General features: G+C 43.6%; 6 protein-coding genes across 11 annotated transcripts; 3 read left to right on the top strand and 3 right to left on the bottom strand.

The window, feature by feature from the left end:
* The first annotated feature begins 159 nt into the window (after positions 1-159).
* LOC117145647 (dual specificity protein kinase Ttk) lies at positions 160-2757 on the top strand. Its single transcript, XM_033311376.1, has 4 exons — positions 160-462; positions 799-1815; positions 1881-2436; positions 2510-2757. Exons 1-4 carry the CDS (start codon positions 266-268, stop codon positions 2639-2641), a joined length of 1902 nt encoding a protein of 633 aa, XP_033167267.1. The 5' UTR covers positions 160-265; the 3' UTR covers positions 2642-2757.
* A 792-nt stretch (positions 2758-3549) lies between these two features.
* Positions 3550-11501, bottom strand: LOC117145646 (ribosome-binding protein 1). Of its 6 annotated transcripts, none has more exons than XM_033311368.1 (7): positions 11402-11501; positions 5773-7114; positions 5023-5685; positions 4562-4657; positions 3995-4453; positions 3811-3933; positions 3550-3749 (listed from the first exon to the last, which is right to left on the bottom strand). In XM_033311368.1, the coding sequence occupies exons 2-6, from the start codon at positions 7054-7056 to the stop codon at positions 3811-3813; spliced, it is 2625 nt and encodes an 874-aa protein (XP_033167259.1). In that variant the 5' UTR covers positions 7057-7114; positions 11402-11501; the 3' UTR covers positions 3550-3749. The 6 variants fall into 6 exon arrangements, with proteins under 6 accessions (XP_033167259.1, XP_033167262.1, XP_033167265.1 ...); XM_033311371.1 differs by lacking the exon at positions 11402-11501 and adding an exon at positions 11347-11369; XM_033311374.1 differs by lacking the exon at positions 11402-11501 and adding an exon at positions 8141-8159.
* A 126-nt stretch (positions 11502-11627) lies between these two features.
* On the top strand, positions 11628-12659 carry LOC117145649 (nurim homolog). The gene is made up of 2 exons (XM_033311378.1): positions 11628-12053; positions 12115-12659. Exons 1-2 carry the CDS (start codon positions 11727-11729, stop codon positions 12547-12549), a joined length of 762 nt encoding a protein of 253 aa, XP_033167269.1. The 5' UTR covers positions 11628-11726; the 3' UTR covers positions 12550-12659.
* On the bottom strand, positions 12584-13822 carry LOC117145648 (nudC domain-containing protein 3). Its single transcript, XM_033311377.1, has 3 exons — positions 13635-13822; positions 13045-13577; positions 12584-12985 (listed from the first exon to the last, which is right to left on the bottom strand). The coding sequence occupies exons 1-3, from the start codon at positions 13733-13735 to the stop codon at positions 12699-12701; spliced, it is 921 nt and encodes a 306-aa protein (XP_033167268.1). The 5' UTR covers positions 13736-13822; the 3' UTR covers positions 12584-12698.
* Positions 13823-13992: 170 nt separating this feature from the next.
* On the top strand, positions 13993-14525 carry LOC117145651. Its single transcript, XM_033311381.1, has 2 exons — positions 13993-14248; positions 14308-14525. Exons 1-2 carry the CDS (start codon positions 14071-14073, stop codon positions 14424-14426), a joined length of 297 nt encoding a protein of 98 aa, XP_033167272.1. The 5' UTR covers positions 13993-14070; the 3' UTR covers positions 14427-14525.
* A 269-nt stretch (positions 14526-14794) lies between these two features.
* On the bottom strand, positions 14795-15915 carry LOC117145650 (RNA transcription, translation and transport factor protein). Its single transcript, XM_033311380.1, has 3 exons — positions 15747-15915; positions 15350-15676; positions 14795-15251 (listed from the first exon to the last, which is right to left on the bottom strand). The coding sequence occupies exons 1-3, from the start codon at positions 15811-15813 to the stop codon at positions 14896-14898; spliced, it is 750 nt and encodes a 249-aa protein (XP_033167271.1). The 5' UTR covers positions 15814-15915; the 3' UTR covers positions 14795-14895.
* Between the last annotated feature and the right edge of the window lie 1018 nt (positions 15916-16933).

Below are 16933 nucleotides of genomic sequence, written 5' to 3'. Positions count from 1 at the left end.
AACTAAATTATAATTTAGGTAGTCTTCAATATTTCTTAATTTAAAAAATTCAACATTTTTTAAGCCCTTATTTTCACTTAATAATTTTAAGACAGCCTTCGATTACTTAAAATTTAACAACTATTAAAGGCTTCATTCAGCGCGCTTCGGATGTTTTAAATTTTGAACTTCGGTCACACTTGAATAAAAAACAAATTTAAACCCCGCATTTGATTTGCAATTGGATCTTTAACTATTTGTCGGGCAGAATAAATCGGGTTGCAAGATGACCACGCCTGTGCCCCGCCGCACCAAGGATATGATGGCACTGGGACTGGATTCCGACTCGGAGGACGACTTTAACACGCCATACCGACCACGACAAGCGGCGGCGGGAGAACGAAAACAGCAGCCAGTGGCGTCTTTCCAAGTCCAAACGAGAGGCAAGGAGAACGAACCGCATCCCCTGCCCACAAATATGCTGTAAGAACTGGGACAGCAATGTCCAGTATCGCATAATATCCCCTGTTCCCTATACATAAGTCCTCCCAAGTCTGCAAGGATCTCCATTTCCATGAATTCTTTCAGGAATCCCAGATCTCTTTTGGGTCGTCATTGTCTAAAGGTCTTTTCCTTCCAAGTTGGTCTTTCCATCGAGACTAACCTGAATCTTCTATACATACACCTTCTTCTAGTATACACCTTAAAAGTCAAACCCACCTAAATTAATCTATATTAACCCACAAGTCGAAGGATTTATCTTACAAGATTACCTAGGGATGGTTATAATGCTACATTCAACGTTTTTATCAATTCTAGACCTCGTCGAGTGTCCGAGTTGACTATGATGGATTCGGACAGTGACGAGGAGGAGGACATCAAGAGCAATCACAACCTTAACTGCGCCATCCTAAACGATTCCTTTGTGCTGAGCCCATCTCAAGAGTTAACAAACAGCAACAGCAACATTACCACTCGTAGAACATCAAGTGCCGTCCCCCTCAAGCAATCCGATTCGAATCTCTCGTTCCTGGGAAGATTCAACGACATGGGCATCAACTGCAGCAGTCAAGGATCACCTGTGGCGAACTCGGAAAAACAAGTGGCCAAAAAGACAGCGCCCACGCTTCAAGCTGCACCAAGTGCCACCGAAAGGCGCCCACTCCAAGAGACAGAGACGCCACTGCGTAATGAATTAGCCTCCACCTCGAAGACGAAGCCAGATGCAGACTTCATCACCCCACAAGTGCGAACAATTGGTTCCACACTGGCTGGAAAAAGTCGAAGTGCGGTGTCCAATGACTTCCGTGCGCAAAAAGTACTCTTCCAAACACCCATGACCGTGAGTCGTGCTGCTCCAGTGGCCTCCGCTAGCATAAGCTTCTCCCTGTGCGACACCATCACAGAAAGCCCGGACATTCCAGAGCCTCCGAAAAAGGCAGAACCACCAAAGAGTCAGCACCCTTCCAAGAAGTCCCTGGATAACGTTTTCCGGGAGACGGACAAGGACGTGCCAGACAAAGTGGATGTTGTGGAACCAAAGGAGCTGGTGCTGATTCCCGCAGTTGCTGTACCTCCAGAGCAGCCTTCCCACCCTTCTCACAAGACATCTAATATTTTGAAAATCAAGAATCATGAGTATACGATTGACAAGAAACTGGGCTGTGGCGGCTCCAGCTCTGTTTATTTGGCACGCCGATCGGATTCCGGAAATGAGTTCGCCCTGAAGGTGGTGGATCTGCAGGCCGATCCACAAGTGGTGCAGGGTTATCTAAACGAAACCAAACTTCTGGCAAAGCTACAAGGGAACGTTTGTGTTGTGGCACTTTACGATTAGTAAATATTTCTATATACTGACTTCTTGGTAACGTCAATGTTTAAGAACTCTTTTTTATCCTTAGTCAACTTGTGCGCGAGGAGTCCAAGCTGTACATGGTGATGGAGAAAGGCGACTGCGACTTGAACAAGATCCTGCAGAGCTACACCACCAACCTTCCTCTCTATAGCCTGATGAACATCCTGTACCAAATGCTGCAAGCGGTCAACTACATTCACCAACACGGTGTCATCCATTCGGATCTCAAGCCGGCAAATTTCCTGATGGTCAGCGGCAGACTGAAGTTGATCGATTTTGGCATAGCCAGCAATATCGCTGTGGACTCGACGAGCATCATCAAATTCTCGCAGGCGGGCACCTTTAACTACATTAGTCCGGAGGCGTTGACGGACACCTCCACGGGGAATAGTCCGATGCGCAAAGCCGATCAGCCCAAGATCAAGATCTCGACCAAATCGGACGTGTGGTCGCTGGGCTGCATCCTTTACCTGCTACTCTACCAAAAGACGCCGTTCGGCCACATCCGAAACGTCTATGCTAAGATGAGTGCAATCACCGCACCGTGCACAAGCATCGAGTATCCCGCCATTCCACCCTACTATCCCATCATGCTGGTTCATGTGAGTGTTGGGCAGGATGAGGCTTTTACACTTAGAAATATTTCGAATCCAACTATCTCTGCTCTATTTGCAGATGGCCAAGAACTGCCTCCAGCTGAATCCCAAAAAGCGGCCGTCGTGCACCGAACTACTACAGTACCCATTCCATATGATCATTCCGCTGCAGAACCTGCAGATACCCAGCAGAACCGCCAACAGCAATTAAGCACGAAAGCTCAGCTATTTATTAGTGAAATGTCAAAGGTCAAATGTCTTTCTCATATGTGTGTGTATATATTTAATTCTCATTTATCGTAAATTAAACATCATAAATCCTTATAATGCTGTTATAGCTCGTTCTTTTGTTTGTTGTGGTTGCTGATGGGCTTGAATTTGTTGGTTTGCCTAATTTTTCAGTATGTCGCATGCAACAGGTTCCGACAATAGATTGCTAGTTAGCATTCGTGTTTAATTTGCGTTTACTTATAAGATAGGTTCTCATTCAGTTTTATATAAAAATAGTTGTTTTCTTGTTTATTTACGCTTAATTAAATGTTGCTGCTGCCATTTGCTCTTCCTGGGATTAAATACTTTGCGCTGCCTAGCGGCGGAAAATTAAAAGTTCACAGAAAAACAGAAAACATTAATGGAAAACATACAAAATTCACAATGGCCCAAGTACAAGAGCATACGTACGTTCATACTATTAGTTTGTTTATTTTATGTGTATTTGCATTTTAAGTAGCTGGGTTTTAAATTCATTTGCTTAACATAAGATACATATACAATTGTTTAAAGCGCGTTTTTAAATGCAAGTATAACACAAAAATAATCGCATGCAAAGTATGGGTTAAATAATAATTAGAAAGTAGCAGCAGCAATGGATTTTTCGCGGTTTTTCCGGGATGGTTTGCTTTTTCTTGGGAGGGCTTGGGTGGAAATTGCCTGTTTCTGTAACCAGAGTCGGACTTTTCCTTTGCTAGCATTTCTTCTCTTCTCGTTTAACATTGCACAAGTTTCGATTGTTATCATTATCTTGCTTTAGTTATATGTATATAATTTCTTAAAGCGTTCCATAGTTCTTCATTCTCATAATTGTTGGTTCTCGCTACTATAAAATGTTAAATGTTGCTGTTGTGGGGCATGCTTTAAGTTTACTTTTTCCTCGCCTTTTTTTTTTGTTACATTAACTTTAAACTTAATAGATTTTTAGAGTTGATTCTTTTTTACTGTTGCTGTTCTTATGGAAGTTGGACAAACTCTGCGGTTGCTTGTCAGTTTATCGTCGTTGTTGGCCTCCTTCCCTTTCCGCATCTTTTTCGACATTAAATGTCCTGCAAAAGAATAAACATATTTTAAACCTAGTTATCATAGACTAGCAACAAAATTCCTTACCTATTCTCCGTTTGAGGCATGCTGCTGCAGGGTAAGGATCAGCTGCTCCTTCTGCTCGACGATGCCACGCCAGTGCTCGTCCTGCTCACGAGCACGGTCTTCCAAGTCCATCAATGTGTTGGTCTGTTCGTAAGATGTAATTGTCACTTGATCGATTATAAATAGTAAAGGCAAAAGTACTTACCGTCTTGGTGACCAGCTGGGTGAGCTTGTCGTTGCACTCCCGCAGCTGCAGGTTCTGTTTGTGCAGCTCCTGCTGCTCGACGGCGGAGGAGGATTGGCTATTCGAACTACTATTATTGCTACTAATATTGTTGTGGGTGCTATTGTGGTTGCTACTGCTACTGTTGTTTGATTGTGTGGACTTATGACTACTGCTGCTCTGCTTCTCGGACTTCTCCGCATCGAGCTTCTGCCGCAGCTTATCCTGCTGCTGCTTGACATGGGTGGCCAGGACCTGTTCCAGCCACTGGTCAAAGGATGCTTGCAGGGCATTTCCCGACTGCGCTTTAACAGCGTCGGGATAAAGGCGCTGGTAGAGATCCCGGATCCTCTGCTGCTCGCTCTTGGCTGAACTGGCACTACCACCTCCATTGGCGGCCACTGCCTTCTGTTGCTGCAGCTGCAGCTCTTTGTGTTGTTGCTGCAAAGATTAATGCATACAATTAGTTTACCATCATTTATGCTCTACGAATTTTCAGATGAAATCATATAGGCAAGCAGAAGAAGCTGACAAAGATCATGCACTTACGCCTACGGACTGCGCTGAATTTGTTTTCGTCTTAGCTGTTAATGCTTCGGCATTTTGCAACGCTTCAATCAACTTCCAATTTTTCATACGCACGTCCTGGCGAAACACGAATACGTGGCAATTAGTAAAGGATTCAGAAAAAGCACACAAAGGATGCAGATGCAACAGGCAGAACGAACGACGGCATAACAACTTGAATGCAACGCTTCAGGATTACACTTAGTTTGGTTTAAATTGTTTTGAAATCCTTTTCAATTTAATCATCTGTATTCATTATTAATCTTCATGCTTAAGTCTTGACATATATGTATATACCATCAATTTTAGGATTATTTATGATTACAAAGTAAAGTGCAATAAAGTTTAAAATATGTGGTTCGTAAATAGGGAATGTAATGGGTATGCAACACAAAAATAAGTTTTTTAATATATTTCTAGTTGCCGATTTCATCTCTACTCACATTGTTTTTCTCCCGCTGCTCCTGGAGCTCCTGTTGCAGATGTTGCTCCTTGGCCTGCAGCTGATCGGCCCGCTGCTGAGCCTCCTGGAGCTGCGACTGCAGAGCGTTGGCTTGCTTCTGCTGCTGGGCCTGGGCATCCGTCAGCGAGCCAACCTGCGAGCGAAGAGCACTCAGCTCCTGCTGCTTCTGGGCCAGCGCTTCGGTCTGAACCTGGGCCTGCTCCGACTGGGCGGCGGTGGCCTGAACCGCGCTGTTGGCGGCTTGGGTGAGCTGTTGGCTGAGCGCAACGTTGCGGGCCTCCAGGACGGACAAGTTCTGTCGCAGCTCCTGCAACTCGGCGGCGTGGACGCGCTGTAGCTCCGACTGAGTCTGTTGAACAGAGCTCAGCTCCTGCTTGAGGTCGGCGTTCTCCGCCTCCAGCTGCTTGCGCTGCTCCAGCTCAAAGATGCTGTTGTTCTGGCGCGCTTCCAGCTCTTCGCGTTGCAGCTCCAGGGCTTGCAGCTGCTGAGCCTGCTGCTGAATCACCTCGTTCTTCTGCTGGGTCTCTGCATTAACGAATGCGGTCATTTCCGCCAGGCACTTTTCCTTGTGTGCGAGATCCTGTTGCAAACGTTGCAACTGAACCAGATCCTGCGAATTGGCTTGCTTCTCCCTTCGAAGGGTCTAAAACAAAGAATGAATTATTTGTAACAAATTAGAATATAGGCTCTGTTTGAAAATATTCCCATAAACTTCGGAAGCTGTTCTTACCGTAAGCTGCTGTCGCTCAAGCGTCAACTTGTCATTCAGACTGGACAGCTCCTGGTTGAGGGCGGCTAGCTCCTGCTCCTTGCCTTGCAACTTATCTATATAGGCCTGGTTTCGGGCATGCATTTGGGCGCGTTCTGTGTTAACCTCTTGGCGCAGTTCGCGCAGCTTAGCCTGAATACCGATGGAGGCCTCCTGCTCCTCGGCCAGCAGTTTTTCCTTCTCCTCCAGCTGGCGCTTGAGTTTCTGGCAGATGTCATCCGACCACTCAGAGTGCGAAGAGGGCATATCCTGTTGCTTGTTTAGCAGATAGTCGATGAGTATCTGAATCTCTGAGCGATTTAGCTCGGCACGGGAAAACACATTCATCAGAGCGTTAACGCCAATGGTCTGGTTCTGGTGATCGGCCAGTTTATCCAAAGCATGAGCCAAATCCTTAGTCGATAGGGTTTCCTTATGATTCTGTTTCTTGTTTTGCTGCTGCTGCTTGGTCTTGTTGTTGGCCTGGTTGTGCTGCGTTTTTGGTGAGCCATTCTGCTGCTGCTGTTGTTGTTTGAGGATCTGCTTGGTCACTACGGGTGCCTCAGTTTCGACAGCTGCGGCCTTCTCCTTCTTGGACACATTGCCTCCGGCGATCTTCTTTTGACTTTGCTGCTTGTTGTTGTTGTCCTCTTTGCGTTCCTTTTGCTCCTGCTTCTTCAGCTCCACCACATCCTTGGGGACCTTGGTTTCAAAATTATTCAAAGTTGGTGTCTCCTCGGCGTTAGCTGGAGGCTTAACAGCAACAGTTTCGTTCTTGTTGACCAGGATTCCGGCTGTCTTGTTGTTGGCTCCGTTACGCTTATCCTTCTTTCCCTTTTTGCCAGCCCCAGAAGGTTGGTTCTCCTTCTCAGCCACGCTACTGGGTCGTCGCTGATCAGTGAGGACCTCTGCATCGGGTTCAAATTCAACATGCTGCTTGGACAGACCGGGTTCCTCGCCAGCCACGGAGCCCTGACCCTCCGACTGACCATCGGAGTAGTCTTCGGCTTCCTCTGGTTCCGGCTCGTTGTTCACATCCCGCTGCTGTTCCCGCTGACGTTGCTTCTTTTCGCGCTTAAGTTCCTTCTTCTTGGGCTTCTTGGTAGCGGCGCCACCGGCCGCCTTGTAGAGATTGGCGCTCAAGGCACGCTTCTCGGCCACCACCTCCTCGAAAGTCTTGCGCCGGAAGATCTTATTGATGAACAGGAACGAGAGCAGCGAGGCGCTGACCACACAACCGATGACGATCAGTATGTGGAAGTCCATATTTGCATAACTTTCCGGTTGAGCCGTGGATTTTTCTCAGGGATCTCCTTTGCGAATGCTGTTGAATAAATAGAGATTCTCGTTAGTATTTTTTCCAATTTAGCCATATTATATGGTATCTATTTCTAGCTATTTGCAGTTGCAGGTGTAAATACTTATGAAAAAATGTTCGATATCATCGATAAGGGGAAACCCGGAGGAAATTACGGTCACGTTACCCCTGTTTGGTTTCCAGGGAATGCAACCAATAAAGCAAAAAATAATCTCAAGTGTGGAAATGTTAGAAATGCTCTTTAGGGTCACTTGTGTATAAACTTTTGCTATCAAAGACATTTCGTAGCATTATCAGCTTTTTTCAGCCTGAGAACCGCTACAATGTAGTACAAACTGATGACGTGGGGCTCAAAAATCGAAAAACGCCGAAGAAATGCCCACTAAAAAAGGCAGATCAACGCCACTACATTCAATGGCAATTACGCTGTATATAGCCGGATTGTTTGAGTTGAACGTGCTTATCGGTTTACCGGCCGGAAAATGGTTCACTGCCCAACACAAGTTCTCCTTTTGTATGAACACGTTGTTATTGCTGCAGTTGACTGGGCTCGCTGGACGTTATATTAATAAAACGCTGTGCGGTTGATAATTTCATTGTTGTTTTTGCTCTGCTGAGATAAAAACAAATGCACTGCTGAATCGCTCAATATTCCTGGTATTCCGGATTATACAGTGGAAATTCGCATGGCCCAACTCCCCAATAAATCCCCATGAATTTCAAATTAGGCAAAAAGGTCATTTGAATTTCATTTAGCGCAGGCAGGGCGATAAGAAATCCCAGCTGGAATTATCGATTCCTCAAAGAACCCAGCGATTAAGAGGAAAAAATGTATTCCGCGCAGCAGAGGGGAGCCGCCAAAGTCACAAAGAATAAAATTAGCTTATGAAGCAGCTGCTGGGTAGCCTTGAACGAAAGTTGGTAGACATTCTCAGCAGCTAAAGGTGTTGACGCAGATTGAAAGGAACTCACAAGACAATCCGAAAAAAGAATAACAATTTAAAATAACTCAAAGTCTAGGTTCTGACGCACACGTATGCAAATTTGCCAAGTCGCTCACTGGCAAAAAAATCAGCACTGTTTAATCTATTTTCGTTAAACTCCACGAGTCTCTTCCGATGGACACGATGCGAATGCCAAAGGCTAGTGAAAAGATTCGCAGCAGAGCTGGGCTCGCAACTCGAGATCTCTCCTCAGCTCTCTACACTTGAAGCAATTCCCAAGATCGACTAAATATTTATGTATGAATATGTTATTTTCTGTATGTTTTCTTTTAGGTCTGGCTTTTAAAGTGTAGCGTAAGTGAAAGTTACGTTTTATGAGAGCAAGATATTAATGAAGAATCAGCAAACAAAATTGCAATAAGTCTTGAGTTTAAAATATATGTCATTACTTGTACCATCAAAAAGAATTACGTTTATATATTTACTACGACCAGTTATCTTTGAAACCTTCAATTAATATATATTCGTAGTTTGTACAGGAAAAGCACTAATACTAACAACAGGAAGTATTATTCTCAGTGTGCTTGCGCTCCGTGGCACTTTTCTCTCTTCGCTCCCACCACAAACAGTTAGAACAAAACTTGAAATTTCGCTGGCTCCGCGAGCTCAGTGGAAGAATTCACAAATTGCAAAAATTTCAATTCAAGGTTGTTGCTCTCTGCGGCTGCGATAACTGGCAGGTCGGGTATTTATTTTCCTCTGTTGGTTTGTCAAGTTCTGGCTTCTTATTTCTGCTGCTTTGCTGGCTCGCGTCATGTTTCTGGCTAGAAGATTCTGACTGTGATTCGGTTTCTTCTTATCCACAATCAACAAACATTTCAAAGGGGATTTCAAAAATACTGGGTTACGTGATACTGGGTAAATGAATAATCCATATACAGCAAATCTTTCCAGGTTTAGTCTATCTATAAGATGGTAAAGTTTTTACTTCTTGATTTCATTTCAAGACTTATCTTATTAACAAATTTAACCATAGATGGTTCAAAACATCTTCACTACCATTTATGAAAGCACCAATTGTCCTTTATCTAGTCCTATGAAGCCGACATTCATTTCTATGGATGGGTGGACTGACCACAAAGTTAAATTAATATTTAATTGCACAATGGGAACGGGTTTCCGTCAAACAAATCGATGGCGTTTAACGGAAAGTAAGTAAAGTCCGGACTGTGGATTCCGATTCCGTGCGTATTGTGGCGGGGGAGGAAGAAGCAGCAGAAGTGGCGGCGGCAGAAGAGAGCCAAAGCCAAAAGAGAATAAAAAGCACAATAAAAACGCCGGTAAAGGTCATCAACCGGAAGAAAAGCGCCCATGTGTGCGTGAGTGTGACTCGCCAACGGTTTTGTGTGAGTTTTTGTATAAACGAGTGTGTGAAAGTCGAAATCTTGCTGCCAATTATCATTATGACCATCTATAAATAATTATGTATTATGGTCGAACAGCATGCAAAACACGCTGGCTGCTCGGCCTCGTTACAGCCAACTGACAAACTGGCAAACTGACATCGAACTGCACAGTTGGCCTAATTTTCCCGTTTTTCCTTCTATCTTTCTGTGCCGTTGCTTCCCTGCCTCCCTCCCCATTTCCTTTTGCGGCGCCCCAGTGTTCAATTAGCTGCCTGCTCACACACACACTCGCACTTGCTTGCACATGGAATTTCTCCCCTGTCGGTGAGCACCGGCCAGAAATGCCAAGTTGACCATTTTCTGGCCTTTGGAGTCAGCGTGTTTGAAGTGGGTCAAGTATTCGCCCCATGCGATTACATCTCTTCAAATGGAAATAAAAAAGTTATTGATCCTCGCAACTATGTGAAATTATTAAAGACCTTGTGCGAATTATAAATGTCTGGATGACTCTAAAAAAAAATTGCTGTTTTTCATAATCAACTTACATATCCTAATAACTTTTTAAAACTGAAAACTTCCAATCTATTTAAAATTTAACCAGGTTCTCCATTTTATATTTTCTTTGTTCTTTCTAAAATAATAATTTGAAATTAAACTTTTACTAGCTCGCTTTCACAGCAGCATCACTGATAACGGTGCAAGTGCTTTTCTCGCTCTCTCTGTCACCGCTGACAGCGAGAGCGTACTCGCACTCATTCATTATTTTTCATCTATTTATTCATAAATGCATTTTTTGCCCCTGCTATTTTCAGCGGCTCAAGAGTTTTAATTTTAGAAAGCACTGCTCCCTACTTTTCGTCTTTTTCTCCCGTAATATTTATGCAACATGCAATGCTGCTTTATTTTTCTCTGTGGGAAAGAGAGCGTGGCATGTTTTATTTTTGCGGTGTGTGGTGTCTTCTTGTTATTCCTGCGTGGGAGCGTCAGGTTCCAAGTTCGTTTCCCTAATTTTTTCTTTTGGTCCACAGATGGAAGGTTGGTCTAAAATGTGGAGTGACTCATAAAGGCTATAAATAGGCAAATTGATATTGTCTAAAGCTGGCGGTTAATGGTTATTGATTGCTGACGTAGACGTCGATAGCATTTGTTGATTGTCAATTGGTTTTCCCCGATGACGAACGATTTTTGAGCCCATGATTTATTGGACTGCAGCCGCTCTGCTCTGCCCGCTCTCTCTTTTGAGCTCTCCTCCGCTCTCGCTCCTTTGATAAGCCCGAATATGCTTATCTGTGTGTGTGTGTGGTGAGGTCAGCGCATCTATTATGCTCATTTCTTGTCTTTTTCTTTGATAAAATCAGCGAACAACAAATGTGGCAGGGCGGGGGCAAGGGCCCGGCCAGACGGCGGCGCCCGAGATTTTTGGCAATTCAAAGCAGTCAGCTGTCCCCTTTGCTCATAATTAAGCAATGGGGAGCAGTGAAAGTGTGTCGGCTGCTAATTGGCAGCTTGAATAATTGCACACCGATAAATAAAGTAGTGGCTTCCTTTTTCCTCTCAAGACAAAAGGGCGTCGCACTGCACTTACACACATACACCGCTCTACCCTTCTTATCAACAGCCTCTATACTTCTAACGCTGATTTTCTGCCGATTTTAAGCCACTTGCAACGTCAACAATTTTCACAACATTTCACATTTACAATGCAGTCTTTCTTTTCCTTCTTCTTTTCTTTTTGTTGGAAACGCATCCGCCATTTGCAAGCCACTTGTGTATGTGTGTGCCGGAGCGCTGCGCCTGTTTGAGTGTGTGTGTGTGGGAGGTTGTCGCGTCGACAGTTTTTTCATCACTTTTCTTGGACTTAGATACGCTTTATCAAACTAGGTCTTACTTGCAACTTGTCAACTTTTTCTTAACTTTCTTATGCCTTTCGGCTGCGGACTTACACTTTTTCGTTAGTGGGAAAATTGAAACATTTGCAAACAGAGTGACCGTGGCGACATATCCCAAAAATCCCGCCAGTCACAAAATAGTCCTAAATTTGGACGCGTAGCGTTGACTCGAACCGCCTGCAAGATGCGCGATGTTTTTAGCCGAGACACACTATATTGGCAGAGCGATGTTTTATCTTAGACACAAACCAAATTGAAATTCTTCACCGGAGATTTTATCGCGACTGTGCCATGGTCGCACTGATTAGCTCACCCAAACGTTCATTGAATTTGTTTTATCTCAAAATAAATACCTATTTTCTCAATTTTTCTGACAAGAATGACATCGATTGCCAAGTCCATAGTGCTATTGGCATCCCTGGCCACATTCGCGTACTCCCTGTACGTGGTTGGCCGCCTTATGATGTTCCTCTCGACGCCTCGTTCGATTTCCAAGGCGCACACCTGGATTTTCAATTTACTGGACAACAAGTCGCGCCTGCAGACCGCCTATGGACCCGTGGTGTTCGATACCCTCTACCTGATCGGATTCATCTTCCAACACAGCTTCCTCAAGTCAGCCGTGGTCAAGAAGCTGCTGGCCAAGTTGGGCTTGTCGGGAGCGGAGCGCACTATTTATAGCCTGACGTCATCGCTTTGTTTACATGTTTGTATACCCACATATATTGGACAGAAATAGCTCCCAACTGCAACTTTGGACATTTCAGTATTTGATCGTCAACTGGCTGCCCGCACAGTCGATTGTTCTGTGGCAAATCGATGTGGAGCAGAGTGCTCCGCTTTGGTGGACCTTCGTGATCACCCATGGCATCTGCTGGGTGGTCATATTTGGCGGCAGTTTGGTGATGGATCTGCCAGAGCTGCTGGGCGTTAAGCAAGCCTACTACGATCTGAAGGCCTACGGACCGCCCATCAGCTACAAATCCGGGGAATTGCGCAATCTGTACGCCCATGTGAGACATCCCTCGTTTGTGGGCCTGTCGGTCATCCTGTTCGCCACGAATGTGATGAGTGTGGATCGGCTAGTCATGGCCTTGCTCCTGACCACCTACATGTACCTGGCCTGGTCCACAGATCAGAAGGATGTGGCCTATCAGAAGATTCAACTGCAGCGCAAGAAACTCGAACTGAAGGCCCAGTAAACTTAATCTCCAGAGTGTTCTTACTAAGATCTAGTTGTAAGTTGACATGAGTTTGTATTGATTAATACTTTTCTAACAATTTCCGTTTCCTATTCAGAACGAAACTACTATTCTACTACTATTGCTAGCTTAGTTATTTATTTTAAAATTTAAGTCATTCTAACGATAGAAGGATCAAAGGGCTGTCCTTTAAACGGCGAACCTTCGGCATCCCAGGCAGCTTTCAAGCGATCCAGGGTTATAGCTGGGTCGGGGCTTGATGTCTGAATTTCGTTTTGTTGCTTGTCTGCTGCCAACTGCTGGACCCTAAGTTTTTCTATGGTGGCCTGGGTTTCCTCCGGCAAATCATTGATATAGCGTTCGCATTCAATCTTCTTGGCATCGATTTCTGGATCACCTTCGAAGAGCCGCTCCCACCAGAGCTCCTTTGCTTTATCTACAGTTGGGGAATATATATATTAAAATGGTCTATGAAGTTTTTTAAGGTGAATTTACCACAACTTATGATCAATCGGTTCTGGTCAATTGTCCACACCGCCTCGTTGTGTTTAATCCGCTGGCTCAGGTTTCCATTGAGGATGACCGTCTCTGGGCTATGCTTGCTGCTCACTTTGATGTGCTGGGCCTGAATAGAAATGTGCAGCTTCTTCGCCGTTTGATGATCCTTGGGAAGCAGAGCCTGCACCTCCACTTCCTTCAGGGTTTGTGACCAGCAGTGCGATTCGAACACATCTCCGTTTTTGTAGTCGCTGGGGGAGAACTTTGACTGCTCTATCCCTTTTTGTGGCGGCTGGCGTTCTATGGGTTTCATTTCCTCGTCCTGAGGAACATCTTCGCTTTCCAGAACCACTTCTTCGACGGCAGGCGGAGCCGTTTCCCCATAATCTGCACCTCCTTCCGCGGTCAGGGATTGGAGCAAGCAATCCGGATCGTAGCGCTGCATTGCGCCATATAGAATCTGATCCCTCACGCCTTTGGGAAAGCCTATTTTATCCGATTCATCGCGTTTTGTGTGATAAAAATCGGTGCTAAAAAGGGAAATGGGTCTACAGTTTTGTTAAGGATCTTGAGATAAAATCTTTTACTTGCGTCGCAGAAAGCCGAAAATGGAGTCCAGGAAACCGGTAATTGTTTTCCGATCCTGCAGAATTTCCATTAGCATAGCATCGTTTCGCTGAAATTCCATTTTTTTTAGGAATAGTAACCGAAAACAAAAATATTTTAGGCCGCTTTTAACTTAACATCTGTTGTGCACGTCTATCGATAACAATACATTTAAAACGGTGATAGCTTATTGATATATTTTAAAGTTTTTAAAGTGTGGTTAACATATATAACAATAATAGGAATCTAGTTCTATTAGAATATAAGGTCAATAAGCCATTTGTTGATCGAATTAACAAAACCTAGTTTTGTTATCCAATCAAGTTGGCAGCCCTGCGTCAAACTTGGTATATCGATAGTTGTCGCCTTACTTCCCAAATCCATTTCCAAATTGTTATTATTGAAATAATTTAAAAAATGATCGGTAGACTTTCTTTTTGGAACAAGGACAACGGTTCCAACGAGGTGGACTGCTTGGCCTGCCGTCTGGTCAGTGGCTTTGGACTCCTGGGAATCGGTGCCTTCCTATTGGCACAGTCGAAAAAGAGGCGATCGAAACCTCTGGAGAATTTCACTATGAAAGGCTTAGCTGCAGGTGAGCCACTTGGGATCTTAAATCCGGTTTTATGTTTACTCCTTTCTCCTTCGCCCCAGCCGTTGGAGTTCTGGGCGTGGCCCGCCTGGCAGACGCGAAATTCCTGAAGGCAACCGCCGTGGAGCCAAAGGAACAGGAAAATACTGGCACTGATCATCAGTTCTTTTCTAGACGTTAATTCAATTAGTTTTGAATTATAATCGTAGACTCGTTAGCTATATAAAGATTAATTTATTCTTTTGTACGACCATGTGGCAATAAAATAATATAGCTGTAACCTTTTTTTTAAGAATTTTTTCTATTCAAAATCATTGAAAACATAACCTTGTTTGTTTTATGAAATTTATGATTTATTTTAAATAAATAAATTACATAGGCATACATAATATTGCATCTTTTGAAAACAGGATCATAAATAATAAACATATGTTTGTAGAAAATATCTAGAGCATGCTTATTTTATAGCTTTTACAAAAGGAGTTTACTTGTTCATAGCTTGGCTGTTGCACATCTATTGATTTCTGCTAAATGTTGTTGCTTGGCTTTAAAGGATATTTTATAGATACAATTTCAAAACTCTTCTGTTTCATTCGAAGCAACAAATTTACATGTAGACCTCTGTAATTGTGTCCTTCACTGTTAATCGCCTAGAATCCCACTTTCCCCAGCTTGGTATCAGTCTTTGGATTGGCCGTGATGTTCTGCACCGCCACAATGGTCTCATTGATGTGTGTCTGCAGCTCGCGTAGGCTCTGGATCTGGAGAAGACGTAGGATGCGCATGGGCAGGTCCAGGGCCGGGTCGTTGGACGAGACGACGTCGTTTCCCTTGTCGAAAGGGAAGGGTTTGCCCAATACCGGCTTGCGATCCTTGGCGGCGGGCGAGAGGCGTTCGTGTACCACGCGAGCGATAGCCTCCAGCTGCAACAGATGGTTCGGGTGGTGGGGCACATTCAGTTTGCTGGCCAGCAGACGGACTGCATCCACGAACGCTTTTTCCTGAGCTGGTGGGAAGAAAGAATTAATACTTTTAGTACTTCACCTGATTATTATATAAATTTAAAGTTCCTTAAATGTTAAATTGGGTAAAATGAAACCTTACTATTAATATTTCCTTCGAAAATAGCCTGGACCTTCTGTTGGGTCTGCTTGCCATTGCTTTGGGGTGGCACCTGTTTGCTGTTAATCGAGGCAAACTGGTCAGGATCATCGAGGAAGTCCAGGCGCACGGCATAGCTGAGAATCCAGGACAGCTGCTCCTGGCGGGTCTCCAGGGGCGGCATGTTAAGATCGGCACAGTACTTCTTGTAGCCCTCCTTCCAGATCTCAGGGTTGTCGACATTGCGCAGCTTACAGCGATCCTCTATGGAGTAAAGCCGGATCTTCTGGTCCTCCAACCATAGGACTGTGTTGGCGAATTCCTTGCGATCTGCGGAACGGAATGAAATAAAGAAAAGGATGACTTATAGCCCCATCAGGCTGAAAACTAGGACACTTACCGCTTATCACCACTTCGGTGAAACCGGGATGACCCAGTACCTCGAGTTTCGTTTTGAGCGACAGCATGCTTCCAACGGATTTCAATACAAAAATCGATTCGCTCCGCAAAATTACAAAAAATGTCACAGCCGGTTGTGCTTGTACTTATCGCCCGGATTTAAGGGATGGAACATTAAAAGAGAGGAACTATCGACGTAGAAATTTCCCTGCCAACTTGCTGTAATAAAGCTGTTCGAATTTTATAATCTTAAAAAAGTATCGATATCGATATAATTTTTAAATCAAATATTTTGTGGGAAACTCCTTACTTTCAAACACCTTATTTCCGATTATTATTTTTTTACACATTATAGTATTCAAATAATTGCAGAACTATTTATACAATTTTAAAACTCTTCATTGACCGATTCAAATTGTAAATTAAAAAATTGTTTCACCGTTGAATGTCTTTTAGCCAACCAACAAATGGAAAAAGTATTGTCTTAAACAAGTCCAATTTATACCGGAACTAAAAAATTCTAAATATTAATGTACGTTATTTTAAAATTGATTTTTGAAATTGTAAATTTAAACAAATTGGCAGTACAATTACAATGCACAAATTCCCAATCTGGTAACAGCTACCTCAATGCTGAAAAAAAACAGGCTAACAACTTCTTGTTACTAGACTTTTCAAAACCTTGACATTGTATTTAGGTGCCCAATTGCATATTATCTCGAATATACATTTATCATAATCTTCCGCTCAACAGTGAATGCCCCCTACGCTGAACAGAAGCAATATAGCTTTTAGCGATACCACACGATTCATGAATCTGACCAACTGATTTGCACAGAAAAAATCAAATTGAGTTCTAAAAAGTATTTCCACACCATAAAATATTTTTCCCTTATCCCTTATTCGCGATAAGAAACGACAAGTACAAAGGCTGTATTGTATATCATATATGTATGTATATTAATTAAATAATTAAATTAAGTTTGAGGGACATACATTTACATCCTAGCAAATTATAGACTAATAACTACACGTTATATATCGAGATGCTGAGTTATAATATTTGTTTGCAAACAACTACACGAATACACGTATCAACAGCAGCACGTTCCTATTATCTCCCAATATCTTGCAGTTCATCTGGATCCAGAGGATCTCCACCGGAAACCGGAAGGATCTCTAGACTTG

This window comes from Drosophila mauritiana, chromosome 3R (genome assembly GCF_004382145.1).
Source record: "Drosophila mauritiana strain mau12 chromosome 3R, ASM438214v1, whole genome shotgun sequence".
NCBI classification, from domain to species: domain Eukaryota; kingdom Metazoa; phylum Arthropoda; class Insecta; order Diptera; family Drosophilidae; genus Drosophila; species Drosophila mauritiana.
Note: the sequence above shows the minus strand (reverse complement) of the source record. Positions and strands in the feature narration are given on the sequence as shown.

Bases quoted from the DNA above. Each gene is read 5' to 3' on its own strand.
- LOC117145646 (XM_033311368.1), bottom strand. From the start codon at position 7,056: ATGGACTTCCACATACTGATCGTCATCGGTTGTGTGGTCAGCGCCTCG. The intron at 5,686-5,772 runs GTAAGAACAGCT...TCTTTGTTTTAG, and splicing joins TTGAGCGACAGCAGCTTACG to ACCCTTCGAAGGGAGAAGCA. The intron at 4,454-4,561 runs GTAAGTGCATGA...TAATCTTTGCAG, and splicing joins ATTCAGCGCAGTCCGTAGGC to CAACAACACAAAGAGCTGCA.
- LOC117145650 (XM_033311380.1), bottom strand. From the start codon at position 15,813: ATGCTGTCGCTCAAAACGAAACTCGAGGTACTGGGTCATCCCGGTTTC. The intron at 15,677-15,746 runs GTAAGTGTCCTA...TCCGTTCCGCAG, and splicing joins CACCGAAGTGGTGATAAGCG to ATCGCAAGGAATTCGCCAAC. The intron at 15,252-15,349 runs GTAAGGTTTCAT...TCTTCCCACCAG, and splicing joins TTTCGAAGGAAATATTAATA to CTCAGGAAAAAGCGTTCGTG.
- LOC117145648 (XM_033311377.1), bottom strand. From the start codon at position 13,735: ATGGAATTTCAGCGAAACGATGCTATGCTAATGGAAATTCTGCAGGAT. The intron at 13,578-13,634 runs GTAAAAGATTTT...TTCCCTTTTTAG, and splicing joins TTCGGCTTTCTGCGACGCAA to CACCGATTTTTATCACACAA. The intron at 12,986-13,044 runs GTAAATTCACCT...CCCCAACTGTAG, and splicing joins CCGATTGATCATAAGTTGTG to ATAAAGCAAAGGAGCTCTGG.
- LOC117145649 (XM_033311378.1), top strand. From the start codon at position 11,727: ATGACATCGATTGCCAAGTCCATAGTGCTATTGGCATCCCTGGCCACA. The intron at 12,054-12,114 runs GTTTGTATACCC...TGGACATTTCAG, and splicing joins CGTCATCGCTTTGTTTACAT to TATTTGATCGTCAACTGGCT.
- LOC117145647 (XM_033311376.1), top strand. From the start codon at position 266: ATGACCACGCCTGTGCCCCGCCGCACCAAGGATATGATGGCACTGGGA. The intron at 463-798 runs GTAAGAACTGGG...TATCAATTCTAG, and splicing joins CCCCTGCCCACAAATATGCT to ACCTCGTCGAGTGTCCGAGT. The intron at 1,816-1,880 runs GTAAATATTTCT...TTTTATCCTTAG, and splicing joins GTTGTGGCACTTTACGATTA to TCAACTTGTGCGCGAGGAGT.
- LOC117145651 (XM_033311381.1), top strand. From the start codon at position 14,071: ATGATCGGTAGACTTTCTTTTTGGAACAAGGACAACGGTTCCAACGAG. The intron at 14,249-14,307 runs GTGAGCCACTTG...CCTTCGCCCCAG, and splicing joins TATGAAAGGCTTAGCTGCAG to CCGTTGGAGTTCTGGGCGTG.